The 24230-nt window shown below is 40.0% G+C and overlaps 1 protein-coding gene across 2 annotated transcripts in view; it reads left to right on the forward strand.

The window, feature by feature from the left end:
• Window positions 1-24230, forward strand: part of MYO16 (myosin XVI) — a 575450-nt gene that overhangs the window by 481284 nt on the left and 69936 nt on the right. For both annotated transcript variants that reach the window (XM_039547002.1, XM_039546990.1), the window contains one exon: window positions 9842-9944. In XM_039547002.1, the coding sequence (XP_039402936.1) occupies window positions 9842-9944 (103 nt within the window). The remainder of the gene's footprint in view (window positions 1-9841; window positions 9945-24230) is intronic.

Raw genomic sequence — 24230 nt, forward strand, 5'->3', positions numbered from 1 at the left:
CTACATACATATAACTGCAACCCTTTCCAAGGCCATTCCACTTCTCAGTCTCTCCTCCCCTTTCATGCCTCTCTGGTACTGCAAATGCTAGGCTTTTCTTTCCTGTCCCCTTAACACAAACAGATGTTTGCTCTCTCCTACACCACCTCCTGAAGTTTCTGACATCCTGATATCCTCCACCAGAAGAAGCAGATACTAGCGGAGGCTGTCTAGGGCCTGATTCCCAGTCTGACTGAATGATAGGGATGTGAGTGAGACAGGTGCTGTTAGTGACAATTGAAAGTGAATATAGAAACCTGATACACATTTGAATGTGCAGGTTCCATTTACTTACAGGGACAGGACTCACTAGGCCTTACTCTTCTGTGTCTTACACCAGTTTAACTCCATCAATTTCAGCTGAATTACTCCTGTCATACACCAATGTAACCAAGAGCAGAATCTGGCTCATTGTTTGAACAGAGGTCTCAGGCAATGCCCAGTGGAAAATACTGGGGTGTGTACAGACTGCATAAGCTATAAATACTCTTCTAGCTTTCACAGGTAGAGTAATCTTAGTGAACCTGGAATTTCAAGCATCCTTATCATGAAGGATAGGTCCATCAATGGCTATTAGCCCTGATGGACAGGGATGGTGTCCCTAGCCTCAGTTTGCCAGAAGCTGGGAATGGGTGACAGGAGATGGATCACTTGATTACCTGTTCTGTTCATTCCCTCTGGGGCACCTGGCACTGGCCACTGTCGGTGGAAGGATACTGGGCTAGATCGACCTTTGGTCTGACCCACTAGGGCCTTTCTTATGTTCTTACAAACCCTCCCTCCAATGTTACTGAAGTGCATAAAGAGAAGCCCTGTCTGGAGAGAGCTACAGATAGACTTCAAGAAGAGCCTTCTTTGCTCTCAGGGTCTCAGAAGGGCTTAAAAAGGATCTCCTTATTGCCCTGAACTCCTTGTTACCTGAGCCACCAGTTGCATTGGAGAGATTATCAGCATTTCTGTGCTTATGGGCCAGTCAGCCTTGCAGCACTAGAGGCTGAGATACAAACCATTAGAGCAAAATGGACCGAGCAGTGGAGAACAATAAAAGCAGAGAAGAAAAGGGAACTCAGCCCAGACTGAACACAAGGCTCAATCCTAAGAAACAATATTTTCTGTCAAGGTCAAGGCCTCCCTCCCTCTCAGTGCTTTTGCTTTCTGCTTTTGATACACACACAGTTCAAAGTAGTGCCTGCCTCAGACTGCCAAATTGACTAGGCAGTGCTTACTCTGACAGCTACTGAGCTCCACGAGGCCTGTCCTGGCTGGGGAAATGTACATGGATGGTCAGAAAAGAGCTGATCAGAGGGACAGATAAGTATCAGGATGGCATAGTGTCTGCTCAGATCAAGCCCTGATTCTTCTGTGGCACAGTATAATAAATAACAACTGATAGCTCAAGGGAGCTCAGTGGTTTGAGCATTGGCCTGCTAAACCCAGGGTTGTGAGTTCAATCCTTGAGGAGGCCACTTAGGGATCTGGGGCAAAAATAGGTCCTGCTAGTGAAGGCAGGGGGGCTGGACTTGATGACCTTTCAAGGTCCCTTCCAGTTCTAGGAGATTGGTATATCTCCTATTATAAAGGGCCAGATTGTGGTCCACTTACTCACATGGAGTAGTATCTATCTCCTCAAGTAGTACAATTGAAACCAGTGTGTTCACTCACAGAGTGAGGTGCTACTCAACAAGAGTCAGAGCTGCAGATTCTGGTCCTAAGTCAGGCCTGTCTTTTACCCATTGTGTGTTGTTATGAGGCAGCATACAGTAATGAAGGAGAGGGTTCCATGCACAGTTTAGAATGAATACACAATGTGTGTTTCTGGGTTCCTTGCCTGCTTGAGAAATATAATTGTGGAGCAGAGAATAGTGTGGTAAGTCTTTTTACACACCACTTCACATCAGCTCCATACTATACAATATCAAGTCTAGTGGACTGACAGGAATCCTAAATTTGCTCTACATTCTGTGTATTCTGTGTAGTAATGCAGCATTCTGCTGCTTCTTCACTGATATGTCTCCTGTGTGGGGTGTGCACATGCACCAGCGAGGGTAAGCTAAAGGAAAGATCCATCTATCTGTGGTTAAATCTCAATGTTTACAGAGCTACAGGTGAGTTCTTATGGAATAGGGCTGGTTGCAGGGTGGATTAATTTAAATAAAAGTGATTAAAATCATATTTAAATCCCCAAGTAGAAAGGCTAGATTTAAATCATGGATTTTAATCAACTTTTCCATTTGTACTTCAGTTATTTTCTAAAGAAAGGTGTATTCTTACAGGTGATATAACCATTAAAAATGTAGATTTACAACTAAATAGAGCCTTTACCCTAAACTTGGTACATTTTTTTCCTACCTAGGAGAGTACACTATAACTATATCATTTATTTAAACAATTAATATTTTCAGATTCTTATTAATTGCACATTTTAGCATGTTAGAAAATGGTCCATGATATTGTTTATTTACTAGATAATTAACTTGTTGCTCATGATTTGTGTCAAGCTGCATTAGGATGGTAACTGGAATTTAATTAAACACACAAAACAGGAATTTCTTGAACATATTCCCAGATTGGAACTTTTTTTTTTTTAATGACCTGCAGTCATGGCAGTTTTTTCCTCCAGTTCCCAGGTGTTGAAATTAACCTTAGAGGCTACACTCTGAACAGTGTTGTCCTTTCTTCCCACGGTGTCCTGCTTTGACACTAGTCCTGCTCCTTTCTGCTTGCACACTCTGCTCCTTCTCCCTTGTTACAGAACTCCCCAGCCTTATCTGCTCCTGTAACCCACCTTCATTTTGCTTTGCAGTATTTTATTTGATTAGAGAGAGAGGGAAGCAGTTGAGATTTTCTGTTTGTTTGTATTGCTGTCTGTGTACACATGCCAGGAGACAGAGCAAGGCCGTTTACTTGAAGTGCCCAGAACCATCCAGAAGCAAGGGCTGGTAGGTCCTGGGCAGATCAGTGTTCTTCCATGATCTGGAGAGTAAGTTTCCATGGTGGCTGGAGTCATAAATATTTGTAATTTGAGAAATGAGCCAATCAGAGCTCAGGTAGGGAGAAGCTACATGAAGCTCAGGTGGGCTCAGTGGATGATCCTGATGAGCTACATGTGATGGTGTCTCTTGCACTCAGCGATTAGGTCCCATGCCTCTGATGACTTTGTCAGTCTCTTGTACCCAGTAGCCAGGGCCGGCTCCAGACCCCAGCGCGCCAAGTGCGCGCTTGGGGCGGCGTCCCAGCGGGAGGGCGGCAGGCGGCTCCGGCGGACCTCCCGCAGACGTGCCTGAGGAGGGGCCGCTGGGACCGCGGCTCCGGTAGAGCATCCGCAGGCACGCTTGTGGGAGGTCCACCGGAACCGCGGGGCCAGCGGACCCTCCACAGACACGTCTGCGGGAGATCCACCGGAGCCGCGGGACCGGCGACTGCTAGAGCGCCCCCAGCAGCGTGCCACCGTGCTTGGGGTGGCGGAAATCCTAGAGCCGCCCCTGCCAGTAGCACTGCCCCCCGCATCACACACGAGATCAAGCCCTTAGTACAGGACATTTTTATAAAGCCATATTTATAAAGCTTGATCTCAAAAGTTATGTTTTCCCCATGATTCTTTCTTTATGTAGAAGAGTAGCCTTAATTGAGAGTTTTTGAGAGAGGCTGGTCCATTCAGCATATTTATTTTTTATGTACATGTTTTAAGAGATTATAATAAATTTAGGCCTTAACACTTTTGTATTAAATTCAGATTTCATTTTAAACAGGTTTATTTTTTAAAAGAAAAACTTATTAAAATGTAAATCACCATCAATGAAAAAAATCTGATTTAAAAAAAAATCTGATTTTTTTTTTCAAAAAATCATTGATTTTTATTTGCCCACCTGATTGTATGTATGTTTTATGCTAGGACCTTTCTGATTTTATGTGTCATTTTTGCCAATCTCTTTAATAAATATAATAATTTATATTGCATTATCAAGATGAAATGGGAATGTCAGCTTTAAGTAAAAGGACTGTGAAAGTATTGTAATGCAAATTTTTAGCAGATGTTATGAATTCATTTTTATTTGCAAAGCTGAATTGACTAATCCCAAGAGCTGAAAATATAATTTAGAATTCCATTTATTATTCTGCTGCCACATTGTCTGAGATGAGGAAACCCTTGCTTAATTACATGAAGTGCATGAATAGATGCTCTAGTATTAAGACACACTTCTTAGTTATTTTTCTCTCCAGAGATTGAAATTCAGATGTCTTGTGATGGTTGCTGATGGTGAAGCCTAATATAAAATTATAAAAATTAGAGATGGAAAAGGCCATGAGCTCACCCCTACACCAGTGCATGATTATTTTATTGTGTAATTATTTGCTATATTTTTTACTTTTCATCCAGTTTAGATTAAAATGTCCCAAGTGACTATTTCCCTTGGAAGACTATTTCAGTCTAGTCAATTTCATAGGCCCCTGAGCTCCTAGTGGATTCAGGAATGGACAAGGGTCCAAGGGTCCAATGCAAGACAAGGGTCATAGATGGGAAGTTTGTTCTGCCAGGTTCGGCCAATTGAAGCCCCACTGGCACATCCCTTGGCCCATGCTGCTTCCCGCATCCCCCATTGCCCTGAAACAGCGAACTGCGGCCAGTGGGAGCCGCGATCGGCCGAACCTGCGGACGCGGCAGGTAAACAAACCGGCCCGGCCCACCAGCAGATTTCCCTGACAGGTGCATGCCAAAGGTTGCTGATCCCTGGCCTAGCACCACTACCAAAGGTATCTCCCTTCAAAGCTTTATTATATTGTCATTTGTTATTACTCTTTGTTTCCAGTCTATTGGGCAGATTGCAATTCATGTACGTGTATGCATCTCCAAAACAAATTAACTATTTCTTTAAGTTTTCATGAAACAGTCTCAAAACAAAATGTATTTCATCACTTGTATTCCCTTCATCTAATATTTTTGTAATTCTATCAAAAACCAACCAAACAAAAGAACAATAACAAAGCAATTGAGTTTACCTGGTATGATTTGTTCTTTTTGAATTCATGATGCTTTTTTCTCATAGAACTATTAAGCCCCAAGATCTTTATTTTTTTTCTTTTAATTTATTTAAATATTTATTCCATCAATATAATTAGGGATTGATGTTAGATTTACTAGAAACTAATTGGCAGAATAATTGTTCTTTCCTTTTCTGGGAAATTGGTATACTACATTTGCATTTTCTGCCCCAGTTCTCCATAAATTTTCAAAAATTAGATGGTTAATTCCTTTAACATCCTTGGATGAATAACATCAGGACCCAGTGATTTTTTTTATTTATATGATTAAACTTCACGAAGGTTCCCTCCTGTTTCTTATTGGGAGCTATTTTTACAAGATCTCTATTACCTCCTGATTTTTCCAAACATCTTTTCTATACTTTTCCTTTAAAAGGACAGGTCTAGCAAAGAGATTCTCTTCACAGTAGAAAAGTCACTGAGAAATGCCAGGTAGTCCATGATAGGTTTTCCAATACAAATCCTATCTGGCCCTCCCATCTTTCAAAATAAATTAATAAACAAATAAACAAGACTCCCGAGGTCTGAGTGCACATTGAAAAGTTTTACAAACAAAGACCATATCTTGCTCATGTCTGACAGTAAAATAGTATGTTGACTGTGAAGAATGTGCTAGTTAAACAAACAAACTAAAGAAGTAATCCAGATATATGATATAGCAATCTACTGCCATCCACTGATTTAATGAATAGGAAACTTTATTAGATCTGCAAGCTGCCAGACACCTTTAGAATAAAGTGGAGTGTATACAGGGATAGGCCCCTCCTCCTTCTGAGTGTCTTATTACCATTGGCCAGCCAGAGAGATGCAATCCCACTGGATCTTTCTTCACACAACCATTCAACCACCTAATTCCTTGGTGAGAATAACCTTGGAATATGCTAGGGATTCAGTTTAAGAATTAGGATTCATAGAGATGTGGAATTGTTTATACAATCATAGCCAAATAGAAGACTGGTTTAATTGGAGATGCTTGCAAGGTAAGTTTGGCAGGCTGCTGTCAAGCAAGCCTGCATGGAGAGAGCATACAAGAATGTGATCCATAAGATTACCAGATTCTTTATGAAAACCAGTGGTTTGGTGATGAAGAACAGGGACATATGGTACAATAGGCCTGAGTTTTTCCGGGACGATGGAGTGACTTGTCAGGTGCTAGGACAGACTTTGGCTTCAGAACATAAAGCATTGTATTAGGTAGGGTTTAGATTAAGTAAGCATGAGATACCAGGCCATGTTGGGTGGGGATGCAAGCAAACTATTCACTGGCACCTCCGGTGTCCAGAGTGGATAAAAGGTTGACGGGCTAGCAACCAGAAAATACAAGACATTGGATTTTGCTGGTGGATCTCAGGTCTCGGGCCAAAAAGAAGACATGTTGCTCTGGCAGATCAGAATCTTTGATAACTTCTGTCCCTTGGTGGGGGTGAAGGGGGGGAGATGAGAGGATTCAGCAGAGCAAGCTGAATCCTTGGCATAGGCAGTGGGGATTCTACCCTCAGTTATGGGATATATGATCGATGCCTTGTAAATCCCACACTGGACCCATCTAAATGTCTGGTGTAGAGAGATAGGGCAGATAGTGCCCCCTCCAATATTAAATTTTACTGACATTGCAGTCTGATGCTTAAAATCCATCCCTGCATCTGTCCTCAGTCACTTGGATGTCCAGATCAATACTAGCTGTGGGAGAAAGAGTGTGCCCAGGGAAGGGAGCGCTGGAATTCAGCAATGCAGCGCTACCTGCTTTTCTTGTTTTATGATGGTAATTCATTCTTTTTAAACGCTATTAAATGTAAACATGAGAAACAAATTCATTTTGATTGTTTTTCTGCAATGATTTATCTTTTGAATAGAAGCAATAGAACAATGCCATGCTAAATTGGCAAACAGAATATATTAAAACAAAAAAGAAGAGAGAATGAAATGGCAGCTTGAAGAATTAGAGTGGCAGCTTTGTTCTCCTCCCAATCCCCTCACAACTGTTTGGTTATTTAAAAATACATCACTTAACTTAGTTACCACGTAGCAACTGCATGCCATGCTGGAGTTTCCTTATTTAAATCACCACAAGGAAATGATCTAGACTAGAGAATTGCTTTGAAGCAAGATTTTTTATATATATAATTGAAACCTTGGGATTGTATTAATATGTGTGGCTATAACAGAGAAAACTGACAACTTCATCACTTCAGTTCTAATCTTAGCTCTAAAAGAGAAGGAAGTGGTGGGGAAAGTGGCACAAAGAATTGTTCTTTTGTAGAAGACTTTTAAATGTTCGTGGACATAGCTCAAGCAAGTCTAATCAGTGTGTTTAAGCTCTTGAGCTGGGATTCCTCATTTTTATGTCCCATGTGCTCCATTTTGTGTGTTTTTTCTGTTGCAGTGTAAGGGCCAGATTCTGCCACTCTTGCTCCTGTTGACTGGTACCTTATTCCATAAGTGGTGCCATTGAAAGCAAGTCTGTGAAGACTTCAAATGAGTGAAGACTTACTGTGTGTAGAGCTACAATTACAGATACAGTCTGTGTGCGAGTTCTATGTAAATAGAATAGTGCGTTGCTTTTGAGAATATTACTTTAGATTACTGTGCTGTAACATACATCCAGAGGAATATTCCATCCCAAGATTATCATCATTTTGGATCTTGTCAATTGTGCACTTAGGGGGAAGTGAGGGAGAAAACGATAAGATGATGTGTTTATCTGCGAAGAGCTTAGTGGAATGAGTTCCCCATATTTACAAGCTTCCTGAAACTGCTGTAACAGTGTCAAGCGTCCATAACAAACAAACAAAACCACCGCCTGCAAGGAAGAGCTCTGTTCACAAATAATAGCAAAAGTGGTATGAGGACTCCGGGGACTGAGAGGAGTTGCAATAATCCCAGAGTGCCATGGATGGTGGCTGCTCTCTGGTCCGGACTGATCAGCTTGCTTTGCAAGAAACAAAACACTTTGCTCATTCTTTGTGCTTGGGAATCACGGAGCTGTGCACTCAGGGGGCACAGAGCTAAACCCACTGATAAAACAAACATATATTTAGGGAAATCCCATCCAGATTCATCGATGGGGGCAAGTGGGAGGTGGGGGAGAGGGTGTGGGAGATAAAGAGAGTAACTCTGCTACCAATGGTCTAACCTGTTTCCTCAGGAAAAATATCAGGAAGGGTCATGGTGCCTCCAGCTGAAGAGAACTCTTACCTCCTAATTACCTTTTTAGTGGTGGCTGGTTTTGATCCAGTGGATCCCTTAAATTTATCTGGGTGATAGCTTTGTTTTGGAGCCATCAAAGATTTTTGGGCATCCCAGCCCTTTTAAAAGATATTTTCCTTGGCTGGCTGAATATCCTTCCTCCTCTTCCCCAAGTTAGGATGTCAGAGGAGCACTGAGCATGCTCATGAGATCCCTCAAGGTCATTCTCCCACGCCTGATGGCTGTATGGTATGTTAATCAGTTGGGTCAGGTATGTGTGTCTGCATAAGGCTGGACTCAGGCTGCTGTTATGGGGGAAGACCTTCCTGTGTACAGGGAATAACCTCTGTGACTGCAGAAGCTTCCCAGGTTATATTTCCACAGAGTCAAAGTCTGGATAGGTTTTGATGTTTCTGAGTAAATTAAATTGCATCCGTATATAAACCTGTACCATCAATTCAATATTTGTGCAGTATTATCAGCTATTCTATAATGAGTGTGACAAAATAAAATATGATTTTCTGCTGTCCAGGAGGAAATAAAAACACTTGTCTTTAGAGGATACCAAGCTAACTACAATATGTATTAGACAATAATGTGACCTGCAGTTCACAATAGGAGAGAGACAAGGTTTGGGGAGGTAATATCTTTTATTAAACCAACTTCTGTTGGTGAGAGAGACAGGCTTACTTACCAACAAAATTTGGTCCAATAAAAGATATTACCTCTCCCACCTTGTCTCCCTCTAATATCCTGGGACCAACACTGATACAACTACACTGCATTCAGAATGGGAGGCATCTGATATGTTAATGATATGTGTTGTCTTTTTACATTTTGACACAGAATATTTTTTTTACATGTGCTTAACAAGGTACTGTACCACATGTAAAATCAAGCTAATTCAGTTTGCTATCTCTAAATAAAAACTTCATAGACTGAGAATCATTTGAAAATAGGTACAGACAATTTTTTGGATGAACTAAACAAATTGAGCTCCTTGAGTCTCTGACTATAAGTCATGTTTTTCAAAACCTCAAATTGTTGAAAAAATGTACTAATTTGGGATTGGTAGAAAACCCAGCCACTTTTTAACCACGTCACTTCCAAATGAATTCTTACTAAATATCCATCTTTTAATGTGAGATTTGCTGGAAAAATATTTCCCCTCCCAGGACCTGATCCAAAGCATACTGAAATTAATCAGAGTTTTTTCCACTGCAGTAGGTTTTAGATGAAACTCCAAAAGAACATGCAAGAAGTAAATGCTACTTTTAGCATCCAACATCATTACTGGGAGCTGATAAGAGGGTACATTCAGCAGTTTAAAACTTGTACACATAGACAGTTCAGCAGATCTAGTAAATGGATTTACAAAGGCTGCAGAGACATTTTCTAGTCTAGCATTTGAACTCAGGAATACTAGCTGCAATTTCAGTGCTTAGAACACTGAGCTATGTGGAATCTGAGATAGCAACTGACAATTGCAATAAACAACATTTACAATACTCTGTAACTTTAGGATACACCTGTGAACTACCGGCTTGTGCAACTATCCCTTTGCTGATTTTTGCAGGTATAAGAACTTGTCTGATACAGCACTGGGAGAGAAAAAGAAGTTATCTGCCAAGGAGAAATGTCGTCTTGTTCTTCAGCAGTGTAAATTACAAGGCTGGCAGGTTTGTGACTTATACAATAACTAAAATATCAGTTTAGGTCGTAAACAAGAAAGAGGAGTAATTTCCATTGTGGGAGTCACCAGATCCTTTGCAAAAATATATCCTTTTGATGTTTTGGTGTGGGTAAGACATTACATGTATTCTTTGGAATGAAATAATCTGATTTACTGAGTTTAGTAGAACATCATTAGCTGTGATCATTAATATGTGTAGAAAAATCAGTAAGCACTCTTGTTGGGAGCGAGGGAGCTCAATTAAGTGTACATACTTTGTAGATTAGTCTTCATCGCTTAAAGCTTTTCCAATTACATAAAAATGTCCATATTCTCCCATCCAATGTCTGTGCATGGCTACCACCAAAGCACAGCATCTGGTCTAGATTAATAGGTTATAAGGCAAGAAGATTATATGATCTGATCTCCTGTATAAGAAAGACCAAAAGGTAGAAACATGACAAAAGACAAAGACATTTCAATAGTTTCACTTTCCCCAGAAAGATTTCTTAACTCAGCTTCATCCTGAATGTTGTAAGTGCCTTTCTGGGTTATGCCCTGCACCCTTACCATAGGGATCTCTATTAAAACAGCCTCTAATCTAAAACCTGTTGTATGTTAGCTGAGTGTGCCACTAACCTTCACAACTTTATTTGGAGCTTCAAGCGTCAAGGTGGGAAAATGCTGAGGAACTGTAATTATATATTGTAGTCCGGTCAGACAGTGCACTGCATGGTGCCCGTGGAGCTGAACTCCACGGGGAGTCAGAAATAGTGCTAGAACAAGAGAATTTTAAAAGCAATTGGCCAGCAGTAAATGCCTGCAATTTAAGAACAATGATCTTGGTATTTGAAAACAAATCTGAAACCTTGAAAGATAGGAATGTAAAAAGGGAATTATAAAACAGGATCTCTGCTGTAAAAGAGAGGGAAACTTGTGATCTCTAAAACATTTTGGATGTCCCAGCTGTAAGCTAATATAACATGCTGAAAAGTGAATTGTGCAAAAATACAACAGTATACAATACAATGTCCTTCAGACCAGAGAATCACAAAACACTTGAGAGATTAAGACAATAAGCTCCATGGATAAGAACATTTTTAAGGTGAATTTAAGGAGAAGTAATGACTCAGTGGCTTAGAAGCACTGGAAAGGAAGATGTGCTGTGGCAAATAAATGACCTTCACTCCATGCACATACCCCGAAGAGTGGTGAGCTATGGGGAATGGAGAGAGAGGTGTCCATGACTGAAGGGAAGAAATAACCACAGTATGAGGTTAGAATGTGAGTTTGCTATAGGTGAAGGCCTGGTAAGTACAAGAGTTAACCAGCACAGTAGGTGACATAAAAGCAAGAATCCACATCTCCATCATCAGTGAGTAATGTATGCCACATAATCCCTCTCTTCATTTTTTGACTTGTTTGACTAATCATGAAAGTTGAACTTTAAATAACTGTCTAAAAGAGGAAGCTTATACAATCAGCAGTTGTCATGGATGTCCTCCTCTGTGCTACAACAGTGGAGGAATCTTTAAAAGGCAAGGGGGTGTGGGGAAGCAGAAAGAAAAGAAAAGGAAGGATTAGTAATACAGGATGATGTCAGTGAACAAAGCCTTGAGAAAAGGAGTCATCTTGTACTGCATCACTAAAAAATCACACAAGAGGTAGGGAGTGCATGTATAACCAATTTAGTCTGTCCTGTTGCCAGCAGTGATTACTTCAAATGAATCAGTGTTGGAATAGAAAATTTATTTGATGTAGGAGTTCATGAATAAGTCAAAGCAAAGTCCTCCCCAGCATTCTTGCCTGTTATTCCCTGAAGAGCACTAGCGGATTGATTGATAAATATATAATCCAAATGAACTATGAAGAATTAGAAGAAAGTGATGGAAATCTGAACTAACCCCTCTCCCCTTATATGACACCACAAGAGAAAGGAAAAACAATGAGGAGTACTTGTGGCACCTTAGAGACTAACAAATTTATTTGGGCATAAGATTTCATGGGCTAAAACCCACTTCATCAGATGCATGGAGTGGGAAAAAAATGGTAGGCAGGTTATATATACACAGTAAATGAAAAGATGGGACTTGCCTTACCCAGTTAGGGGTCAATGCTAATGAGACAATTCAATTAAAGTGGAAGTGGGCTATTTCCAACCAAGGGAGGAAAAATCAGTTATGTAGTGTTAATGAGGCCAATGTAAACAGGGTGGCCCATTTCAAACAATTGACAAGAAGGTGTGAGTAACAGTAGGGGGAAATTAGTATGAAAAATTAGTTTTTGTAGTGACCATCCACTCCCAGTCTTTATTCAGCCTAATTTGATGGTGTCTAGTTTGCAAATTAATTCCAGTTCTGCAGTTTCTCGTTGGAGTCTGTTTTTGAAGTTTTTTTTGTTGAAGAATTGCCACTTTTAAGTTTGTTATTGAGTGTCCAGGGAGATTGAAGTGTTCTGACTGGTTTTTGAATGTTATAATTCTCAATGTCTGATTTGTGTCCATTTAATCTTCTGTGTAGAGACTGTCCGCTTTGGCCAATGTACATGACAGAGGGGCATTGCTGGCACATGATGGCACATATCATATTGGTAGATGTGCAAGTGAATGAGCCCCTGATGGTGTGGCTGATGTGGTTAGGGCCTATGATGGTGTCACTTGAATAGATATGCGGACAGAGTTGGCAACGGGGTTTGTTACAGGGATAAGTTAGTGGTTTTGTTGTGTGGTGTGTAGTGGCTGGTGAGCATTTGTTTCAGGTTTGGGGGCTGTCTGTAAGCAAGGACTGGCCTATCTCCCAAGGTCTGAGAGAGTGAGGGATTGTCCTTCAGGATAGGTTGTAGATCCTTGATGATGCGCTGGAGAGGTTTTAGTTGGGGGCTGAAGGTTACGGCTAGTGGCTTTCTGTTACTTTCTTTGTTGGGCCTGTCCTATAGTAGGTAACTTCTGGGTACCCTTCTGGCTTTGTCAATATGTTTCTTCACTTCCCCAGGTATGGATTATAGTTTTAAGAATGCTTGATAGAGATCCTGTAATTGTTTGTCTCTGTCTGAGGGATTGGAGCAAATGCGGTTGTATCTTAGAGCTTGGCTGTAGACAATGGATCATGTGATGTGGTCTGGATGAAAGCTGGAGGCATGTAGGTAAGTATAGCAGTCAGTAGGTTTCTGGTATAAGGTGGTGTTTATGTGACCATCACTTATTTGCACTGTAGTGTCCAGGAAGTGGATCTCTTGTGTAGACTGGTCCAGGCTGAGGTTGATGGTGGGGTGGAAATTGTCGAAATCCTGGTGTGGATATCCATAGCAGTGCCACTGACTTGAAGGTATAAATTGTCCCCAAATCTGGAATAGCTGTGTGTGAGGACAAAGTCACAAAGTTCAGCCACCAGGTTTGCCGTGTCATTATCAGGGATACTGTTCCTGGTGGCTTGTAGTCCATCTTTGTGTGGAATGTTGGTGTAGAGGGCTTCTACATCCATAGTGGCTAGGATGGTGTTTTCTGGAAGATCACCAATGGATTGTAGTTTCCTCAGGAAGTCAGTGGTGTCTCGAAGATAGCTGGGAGTGCTCGTAGCATAGGGCCTGAGGAGAGAGTCTACATAGCTAGACAATCCTGCTGTCAGGATGCCAATGGGGCGTCCAGGATTCCCAGATTTATGGATCTTGGGTAGCAGACAGAATACCTCTGGTCGGGGCTCTAGAGGTGTGTCTGTGTAGATTTGTTCCTGTGCTTCTTTAGGGAATTTCTTGAGCAGATGGTATAGTTTCTTTTGGTAACCCTCAGTGGGATCAGAGGGTAATGGCTTGTAGAATGTGGTATCGTAGAATTACCTAGCAGCCTCGCATTCATATTTCAACTTATTCATGATGACGACAGCACCTCCTTTGTCAGCCTTTTTTATTATGAGGTCAGAGTTGTTTCTGAGGCTGTGGATGGTGTTGTGTGCTGCATGGCTGAGGTTATGTGGCACGTGATGCTGCTTTTCCACAATTTCAGCCCATGCACATTGGTGGAAGCACTAAAAGGTAATAATTGGAGATATACCAATCTCCTAGAACTGGAAGGGACCTTGAAAGGTCATTGAGTCCAGCCCCCTGCCTTCACTAGGCAGGACTAATTTTTGCCCCAGATCCCTAAGTGGCCCCCTCAAGGATTGAACTCACAACCCTGGGTTTAGGAGGCCAATACTCAAACCACTGAGCTATCCCTCTCCCCTAAATTGCTTAACCTTATTGCTAGAATGCACCATGCCACCCAGTTTGAGTATGTAGATCCTCATTGCTATTAGATATTAAGAAAAAAAAATCTGTGTTCTTAGTAAGCTCCCAAAAATGAGCAATTTATTTTTTTTACTTGACTATCTCTCTCTGGCTTTTAATTTAACTCATGAGTTTGGAGAGCTTTCTAATAACTAAAAACCAGCAACAACAACAAACCCAGAGCCTACTCACTGAACAATTTATTCCCCAAAACGTTGGAGCCTGGTCAGAATAAACACTTATGCTATTGCAAGCTATCAGTAATATAACATAGTGCAGGCTGCATCACAGAGGCAGATGAGTGAGATCCAGGGATAGAATCCATTCATGCTTTATTTTCTGTTTTATAAAACTCAAGAGTAAACAACATCAACCGGTCATGAGCTGGTGCTTGATTCAGCAGCTTCCATGTTGAAAGGAAAGTATTTGTTAGAAAAGTGTTGATCGTTTTATGAAAGCTTGCTTGTTATTTGGGTAAGTTGAACTGGAGATAATTATACTAGGACAAAAAGGAGCTGTTTTATTAAAGCTGGCATACAATACAAAGCACTTCTACTGCTGCACTTAGCTTAACTGCTGAAATGTGAGTTGTAAAAGTGTAGTCTTATTAACAAAAGACATTTTCACATCATTTTTCTGTGCTGTTGCCTTGATAGGGCTTTCTTTTCAATTTAAATACATACTTGAGCAGTGTGCGGCCATGCAACAAGCTGTAGCTGCCTACTGCAAAGGAAATGTTGTCAGCACACTATATCAAGTAAAAAAAATTAGGGCTGTCACGTGATTAAAAAAATTAATTACAATTAATCGCACTGTTAAACAATAATAGAATACCATTTATTTAAATATTTTTGGATGTTTTCTACATTTTCAAATATATTAAATTCAGTTACAACACAGAATACAATATCAGAGGGGTAGCCGTGTTAGTCTGGATCTGTAAAAGCAGCAAAGAGTCCTGTGGCACCTGATAGACTAACAGACGTATTGGAGCATGAGTTTTCATGGGTGAATACCCACTTCGTCGGATGCATGTGACGTGTGGTATTCACCCACGAAAGCTCATGCTCCAATACGTCTGTTAGTCTATAAGGTGCCACAGGACTCTTTGCTGCTTTTACAGAATACAATGTGTATAGTGGTCACTTTATATTTATTTTTGACTGCAAGTTTTTGCACTGTAAAATACAAAAGAAATTATATTTTTCAATTCACCTAATATAAGTACTATAGTGCAATCTCTTTATTGTGAAAGTTGAACTTACAAATGTAGAATTATGTACAAAAAATCTGCATTCATAAATAACACAATGTAAAATTTTAGAGCCTGCCAGTCCACTCAGTCCTACTTCAGCAAATCACTCAGACAAACAAGTTTGTTTACATTTGCACGAGATAATGCTGCCCACATGTTGTTTACAATGTCTCCTGAAAGTGAGAACAGGCATTCTCATGGCACTGTTGTAGCCAGTGTAGCAAGATATTTACGTGCCAGATGCGCTAAAGATTCATATGTCCCTTCATTCTTCAACCACCGTTCCAGGGGACATGCGCCCATGATGATGACGGGTTCTGCTCGATAACAATCCAAAGCAGTGCAGACAACATATATTCAGATGCCACCAGCAGAAGGTTGATTTTCTTTTTTGGTAGTTCGGGTTCTGTAGTTTCTGCATCACAGTGTTGCTCTTTTAAGACTTCTGAAAGCATGCTCCACACCTCGTCCCTCTCAGATTTTGGAAGGCACTTCAGATTCTTAAACCTTGGGTCAAGTGCTGTAGCTATCTTTAGAAATCTCACATTGGTACCTTCTTTGTGTTTTGTCGAATCTTCAGTGAAAGTGTTCTTAAAATGAACAACATGTGCTGGGTCATCATCCGAGACTCCTATAACGTGAAATATATGGCAGAATGCAGGTAAAACAGAGCAGGGGACACACAATTCTGCCACAAGTTGTTCAGTCACAAATGTAATTAACACATTATGGAATGGTGGCCAAAGCATGAAGGGCCATATGAATGTTTAGCATATCTGGCACCTAAAAACCTTGCAGTGCCAGCTACAAAAGTGCCATGCAAATGTCTGTTCTCACTTTCTGGTGACACTTTAAATAAGAAGAGGACCGCATTATCTCCTATAAACATAAACAATCTTGTTTGTCTTAGCGATTGGCTGAACAAGAAGTAGGACAGAGTGGACTTGTTGGCTCTGAAGTTTTACATTGTTTTGATTTTGAGTGCAGTTATGTAACAAAAAAATCTACATTTGTAAGTTGTTCTTTCACGATAAAGAGATTGCACTACAGTACTTGTATGAGGTGAATTTAAAAATACTATTTCTTTTGTTTATCATTTTTACAGTGCAAACATTTGTAATAAAAATAATATATATTTTTCAATTACAACACAGAATACAATCTATATGAAAATGTGGAAAAACATCCAAAATATTTAATAAATTTCAATTGGTATTCTACTGTTTAATAGTGTGATTAAAACTGTGATTAATCATGATTAGTTTTTTTAATTGTGATTAATTTTTTGAGTTAATTGCATGAGTTAACAGCGATTAATCGACAGCCATAAAAAAATCTCTAAACAAATATACACTATTCCTATTCCTTTGAGATTTCAAATGATGGGCCCTTCCAGCCCTACATTGCTATGATTCTATGGAAGTTTTGCCATTGACGTTAGTGGGAGCAGAATCAGACCCAGTAAATTCTGGGACAAATTCAATAAAAGTACCCCAGGGCCACTGAACTATCCACTTTAGTGTAGCACAACCTACTGGCCTTCAGCCCACTAAAGGTAATAATTAGAGATATACCAATCTCCTAGAGCTGGAAGGGACCTTGAAAGGCCATTGAGTCCAGCCCCCTGCCTTTGCTAGCAGGACCAAGTACTGATTTTGCCCCAGATCCCTAAGTGGCCCCCTCAGGAATTGAGCTCACAACCCTGGGTTTAGCAGGCCAATGCTCAAACCACTGAGCTATCCCTCCCCACACTGTGTAATCACATTCCACTAGTAAATATTTCTAACCCTCACATTATCATTTTCATTTTTCAAAAAAAAAATCTATTTTTAAAAAATACTTCAGAATATTTACTAAGCAAAACACACTACTCCCACAACACGCAGTTTGCGATTATTAGCAATATTTGGGACAAATATATGGCACAAACAATCTTTGGCTGTTCTTACTACATAATGACAGAAGGAAACTTTCATTTATTTGGATTATCATTCCCCACACAGTTGAACTTGAAAATATAAATTCAATAAAGGTGGAATTAACACAATAGTTTATTGATCTTTCTAGTCAAAACTATCAAGTTTAAATTTTGATTGGCCAATGTCAGTAGCCTGCAGTTAATCCTTTTTTTTTTTGTCATTTTATACAGACCTTATTTGCATCTTTGCAAACTCCATCCTAACTTTTCATTTTATTCCCAAAAAAATGGTTTATGATTTAAAGCTGGTGTAGTTATCAAGGGCTAGTCCAGCAGGGTAGGACTAAACTGGAATGGACCTTTCAACCTTTGAATATTAGAAATACTATTTTGAGTAAGAAACAGGAATCATAATTTTTTTACCTTTTGGGCACATTGTTTTAATTGAATACTTTAACCCTTGGTGTAACTTCTAGCCGACCTTCTCCAGAGCCCTCAGCAATTCTTTCTTCCCGATAGCCTTAAACACCTATACCATTCAGATCTCATAAATTGAGGAGAATTGGTAGTTGGATGGGAGAACTCAGAGGAATGTTAGGTCCTGCAGGAAATGGTACTGGTAGTTCAGTATGGTTGATTCTCTTCCTTGAGAGTCAGGTACTGAACAATTACCTAAGCATGTTGCCAGGAGTTCAGTGCTGCTGAAGGTTTACTCATAGAAATTAATGGGGGTATAGCAGAAGTCCACAATGTTCCTGAACATACCACCCTCTCCAGTTTGAATAAACTATAAATGTTATGGTTCTCAGCCCTTTTTTTAAAATTAAATCTTTATGCAAGTGGAATCCCAGCTGCCCGTTTAGAATTGCTCTAAGTCAGGGTTTCTCAAACAGGGGTTGCCGCTAGTGTAGGGAAAGCCCCTGGTGGGCCAGGCCGGTTTGTTTCCCTGCCCCATCCGCAGGTCCAGCTGATCGCGGCTCCCACTGGCTGCAGATCACTGCTCTGGGCCATTGGGAGCTGATAGAAGCAGCAGCCAGACCTGCAGATAGGGCAGGTAAACAAACCGGCCTGGCCCACCAGGGGCTTTCCCTGCACAAGTAGCGACCCCTGTTTGAGAAACCCTGCGCTAAGTCCACTTTGCACCAGCAGAGTGGCGAAAGAGGAATTTAAAATAATGCAGGATTTGGTCCATGACTCTTATCAAGTACAAAGAAATGCATGTTTCATGACTCAAGAGTTTTTACTGCATTTTTGTTATGATATCAGTATGTAAATACGATATTTTAAGTGATACGATTAAATCATAAATGTTAAATCAATATGTTTATCAAAAGATAGTAGATATTTTCATAAAGTACTTAATTGTGCTTTTTGCTCTCTCTGGAAAATCAGATTGTAGTTGTGGTTTAATAGAATGTGTAAAACATAGTTGATTTATGATAAAATTATGCATATGGACTTCTGCACGTGAGACACCAGTGTGTACCTATGTACATTTTATGTTTCTATTTCAGCAGTGTTTTTGTTGTTTACATTTGGTGATTACTGATTAAACAACACTGTCTTTTGGCTCAGAATTAAAGTGGCTGTGTTATAATGAAATATGTATTTCTTTGCACTTGATATGAATATAGTGTTTGATTATTTTGTAGACAGTGTAAAATGTTGTAGACAGTGTAACTATTCTTTTTTCTTCATTGAAGATGTTTGGATTTGGTAAATGTATCAATTGATAAATTTGTCACTTAGAAATCAACTGTTTTTGAAACAAAAAGTTTTTCTCAATATCCTATTTTTAACACATTTTGTTTTCTTTTATGACATTTAAAATAAAGATACAGTTTTTAAAATAATAAATGAATAGGAAAGAGGAGTTGACAGGCTATAAAATTAAAGGAGTTAATAATGGGTGGAACCCAACATGCCCCTACTAGGTTGGGAAATGTTTGTGCAAAGAATCCAATAGCAAAAATGCATTGTCTAAACAACACATAATCCCATTCTGTTCTTGGAAAGAAATTGTCAGTGGCAGGAGCCGTCACAGAATATATTACATAAGAACATAAGAATGGCCACGTCTATCACATCCTCCCTTGGTTGCTTGTTATCTAAGCTGAACACTCCCAGTTTTATTAATCTCTTCTCATATGAAAATTGTTCCATACCCCCAATCATTTTTGTTGTGCTTCTCTACCTTTTCTAATTCTAATTTTTTGAGATGGGGCAACCAGAATTGCACACAGTATTCAAGGTGTGAACATACCATGGATTTATATGACATCATTATGATATTTTCTGTCTGTTTATCTATCCCCGTCCTAATGGTTCCTATAATTCTATTAGCTTTTTTGACTGCTGCTCACAATGAGCAGATGTTTTCAGAGAACTATCCAAAGTGTCTCCAAGTTCTTTTTCTTGAAGGATAACAGCTAGTTTTGACCACATCATTTTGTATGTAAAGTTGGGATTATGTTTTCCAATGTACATTACTTTGCATTTATCAACACAGAACTTCATCTGCTGTTTTGTTGCCCAGTCACCCAGTTTAGTGAGATCCCTTTGTAACTCTTCACAGTCAGCTTTGGACTTAACTATCTTGAGTAGTTTTGTATCATCTGCAAACTTTGCCTCCTCACTGTTTACTCCCTTTTCCAGATCATTTATGAATATGTTGAACAGCGCTGGTCCCACTATAGATCCGTGGGGGACCCAGCTGTCTACTTTTCTCCACTGTGAAAATTGACTGTTTAGTCCTGCCCTTTGTTTCCTGTCTTTGAACCAGCTACTGAGCCATGAGAGGATTTCTTCCCTCTTATCTCATGACTTCCTACTTTGCTCAAGAACCTTTGTTGAGGCATCTTGTCAAAGGTTTTCTGAAAATCCAAGTACACTACATCAACTGGATCGCCCTTTTCCACATACTTGTTGACACCTTCAAAAAATTCTAATGGATTTGTGAGACATGATTTCTCTTTACAAAATCCATGTTAACTCTTCCCCAATAAATAGTGTTAATCCATGTGTCTGATAATTCTGTTCTTTAGTATAGTTTCAACCAGGTTGCCTGGTACTGAAGTTAGGCTTACCAGTTTGTAATTGCCAGGATCACCTCTGAAGCCTTTTTTTTTCCTTCTAAATCGGCATTACATTAGCTAACCTTCAGTCATCTGGTACAGAGGTGGAGTTAAGCGACAGGTTACATATTTCATATCTGAGTTCCTTCAGAACTCTTGGGTGAATACCACCTGGTCCTAGTGACTTATTACTATTTAATTTATCAATTTGTTCCAAAACCTCGGCTATTGACCTCAGTCTGGGACAATTCCTCAGATTTGTCACCTAAAAAGAATGGTTCAGATGTCGGAATCTCCCTCACCTCCTCTGCAGCAAAGGCTGATGCAAAAAATTCATTTAGCTTCTCTGCAATGCTCTTGTCTTCCTTAAGTGCTCCTTTAGAGCTCAGCTGTCCAGTGGCCCCACTGAGTGTTTGGCAGGCTTCCTGCTTCTGATGTACTTAAAAAAAATGTTGATAGTTTTTGTGTCTTTAGCTAGTTGTTGCTACCCACCTTCTTTACTCTGCCATTTAGCCACAGCAGCTTTTTTTTTTAAATGGGGTATACATTTAGTTTGAGTCTCTATTATGGTGTTTTTAAATCGTTTCAATGCACTTTGCAGGCATTTTATTCTTGTGACTTTTCCTTTTAATTTCCCTTTTTTTTCCATTTATTTATGCCTGGCCAGCCCTATTGACTGCCTGGCTGGAGCCAACCTGCTCCAGGAATCCTGGAAGAGCAAGTGTGGCAAGCACTACTGCATCCCACCCTCCCAAGAGTCTGCTGGAAGAACCCAAGGAGTAAAATGGACCCTTATTTTGCCAACTAAAACATTATTTGCATTGTGTGACATAAATGGACACAAACAAAAATGTTAGTCACAGCCTCCTTGGACTGAGAGATCTTTAAGGGATGGGTCTTTCATTTTGACCTAGGTGTGCACACATGCTCTTACTCTCTATCTACTGAATTCTGTTCCTAGGTTCCTATTTTTAACTTTTTGCTTCTTGAACATGTTTCTGTTCTGTTCCTTCCTTCTTTGTTCCTCTCTTCCTTATATATCTGTTTAAGACCCAGCAGCGGCTCCAGGCACCAGCGGTCCAAGCGTGTGCCTGGGGCGACAAGCCACGGGGGGTGCCCTGCCAGTATCTGTGAGGGTGGCAGTCAGGCAGCCTTTGGTGGCTTGCCTGCAGGAGGTCCGCCGGTCCCGCAGATTCGGCGGCAATTCGGTACGCTGAAGCCGCGGGACCAGCAGCCCTCCGGCAGGCAAGCCGCCAAATCCGCGGGACAGGGGACCTCTTTGCTTCAGAGATTGTTTTCTTTGATTACATGTCCCCTGACCCTTTCCTCCACAGCCAAGCTTTTGCAATCCTCCTCTTTTAGCCTCCTTCCTCCTCATTCCCTCTAGCCCTCTTTATCTCTTTCCTCCCATGCAGCACATGCCTTTGTAGTTGTTATTTTATTTATCTGGCTTTGTCTTCCAGGCTTTCAGCTCCCAAGTGTTGCTGCTATTGCTGTCTCTCATTGTCTGTATGTCTGTCTCAACACACATACATATTTTTTCTTTTCGGTCCTTCTGCATATTTCTAGCATTTTCAAATAACAGAGCTGTCGGTCTATTTTGTAGCAGTTGTAAGTATTGGGGCGGTTCAGTGCTGAAGTAAACCAAACCCTCAAGCTGCCAGTAGCACACCAGGTTCAGAGGTAAACACAGTAGGTGCTTCAGCAGCTAGGCATTTTAGGCACTAGCCCTGGTGTGTCCCAATAACCCCTCAGACACACGTAAGTGAAAGGGTACTTTACTAAGGCTGGAAGGAAAGGGAAAGTTTGCAAATAACCTAGGTACAGAGGCTTAAACAGTTAGAATTTAAAGTACCGGTAAGCAATAGTGGTTCTTGTTTAGGTCCATGGGCAGTCCAATCAAGAGTCAGAACTCTTCAGGCCTGGTGCCTGGCATTCCCTCTCCAGTTTAGTCTCTATTCTAGCAAATAGGATCTTGCAGTTTTCCAGGCCAAGCTCAGTTAGCACCCCACAAGTCCCATAGAGACCTGCGCCCAGCTGTAATATCCAGAAATGAAAACCTGTTCTGCATTCAGTTCCTAGGGATCCCTCTCTGCCTCCAGCTTCTCTGTATCTTCTGGCACACCATGCAGCAGCCACTTCCCAACAAACCCCAGCCATTTCCTGGTTCAGGACCTTTCTCCTTACCTGGACAGAGGAAATGGAAGTGCAGCAAGGAAGGGATGCTCTAAGCCCCAATTCTTGAGACACTTACACATGCTTATTGTTATTCATGTGAGCATGAGCCTACTCATGTGCCTTAAGCTAAGTGAATACATAAGCATTTGCAGAATTGACGTCTTATTAGGTTCATGCCAGAATCAGAGGTCATTAATATGCCAGAGACAATGGAACAAGGCCTTAAAAATGTGTAAGAAAAAGCTCATAAATAAAGCAGAAACTTAGTGCTTTTACAAATAATAGTTCAGTTCTTATATCTGTGCCCTGTAACTGTGTATTTATTATAATGATTTTATAGACATTAATACCACAAAAAGACAAATCTTACAATAGCTTTACGGTTTTTTCACATTTCATTAATGTACTGTGAAAATGTGTGTCGTGTAAAATATCTTTATATTATAACTGTCTGTCTTTTCTAGGTAGCTATTTTGAAAGTACTGCCAGAAACACAGAACACTCCCACAAATTGCCTTTTTTAAACTAAAGAACAGCTTCACAGATTCCCTTGACACCTATTAAGTATGAACTAATACTGCCTTTATACCACCTACACTCCATCTCAGCTACCATTCTGTAATTTTGAATGTCTGTACTTTTGCATCCTACACCTTTTCTTTAAAAAAATAGCAGTAATTGAAGCTTTGGTAGTCATCAATGACAATTTTACTTAATCTTTAAAAATGTATCATTTTGAAAAATAGCATTAAAACCCTAATGATTTTCTAATTAAAATAACTGTGACTATAATTCACAGATGGTTTACTTTTACAGGAGTCTGAATGACATTAAAATTTCAATCTCAGATGAGAGCACTTTGTAGTCCTGAAAGTATTGAGAAGTGAGTGTCTTGGTAGGAGAACATTTTAACCTCTCCCACCCTCCCCACTTGACAAGCAAGAAACGTTATGTGATTGGAGAGCAGACCAAAATGAAGACAGGCTGTAGTCTCAAAAACTGTTTTTATGAGACACATAAATGAAGTATGAAATCCAAATATTTTTATTATTCTCCCTTTCACGGAGCATCAACATTAGACATTGTGGAGTGAGTATAGATGTTCTAGGTTAACTTCAGAAGATTCATTTCAAAGGTAGATCTATACAAAGCTCAATTAATACTAAAGTAATCTAATGTCTCATACCAATTTCTCTAACAATAGATGTTGTTTAAAGGTGGCACAGTAGAGCTGTCACATGTTGCAAAACATTGTAAATAGTGTTTACGCACATTTAAAAATGAATTTGCTTCAGTCATGATTGTGTTCCTTTTGGGTTCACTTATAAAGCTCCATAGGCTTCTTTGAGCTTCCCATCTAATTATAAAGTCACCCACTCCAGGAATATATACAATACTCTGTTTCTTATGAGACTAAGTGCAACTAACAAACAAATTTCATATATAAAGAGTTTTAAATTCTCAAAGTGAATTTTTCATGTTCAATCCAAAGGCTAAAAGAAAAATGCAAAAACAAAAATGTGTTGCATAAATATACGTGATGTACAAATTCGAGGAAGCTTTTGTCTGCTCATTCAGTCAGACATCTGCATGCAGAAAAAGAGAATA

The sequence above is a fragment of the Mauremys reevesii genome, linkage group 1 (assembly GCF_016161935.1).
Source record: "Mauremys reevesii isolate NIE-2019 linkage group 1, ASM1616193v1, whole genome shotgun sequence".
Taxonomy (NCBI): domain Eukaryota; kingdom Metazoa; phylum Chordata; order Testudines; family Geoemydidae; genus Mauremys; species Mauremys reevesii.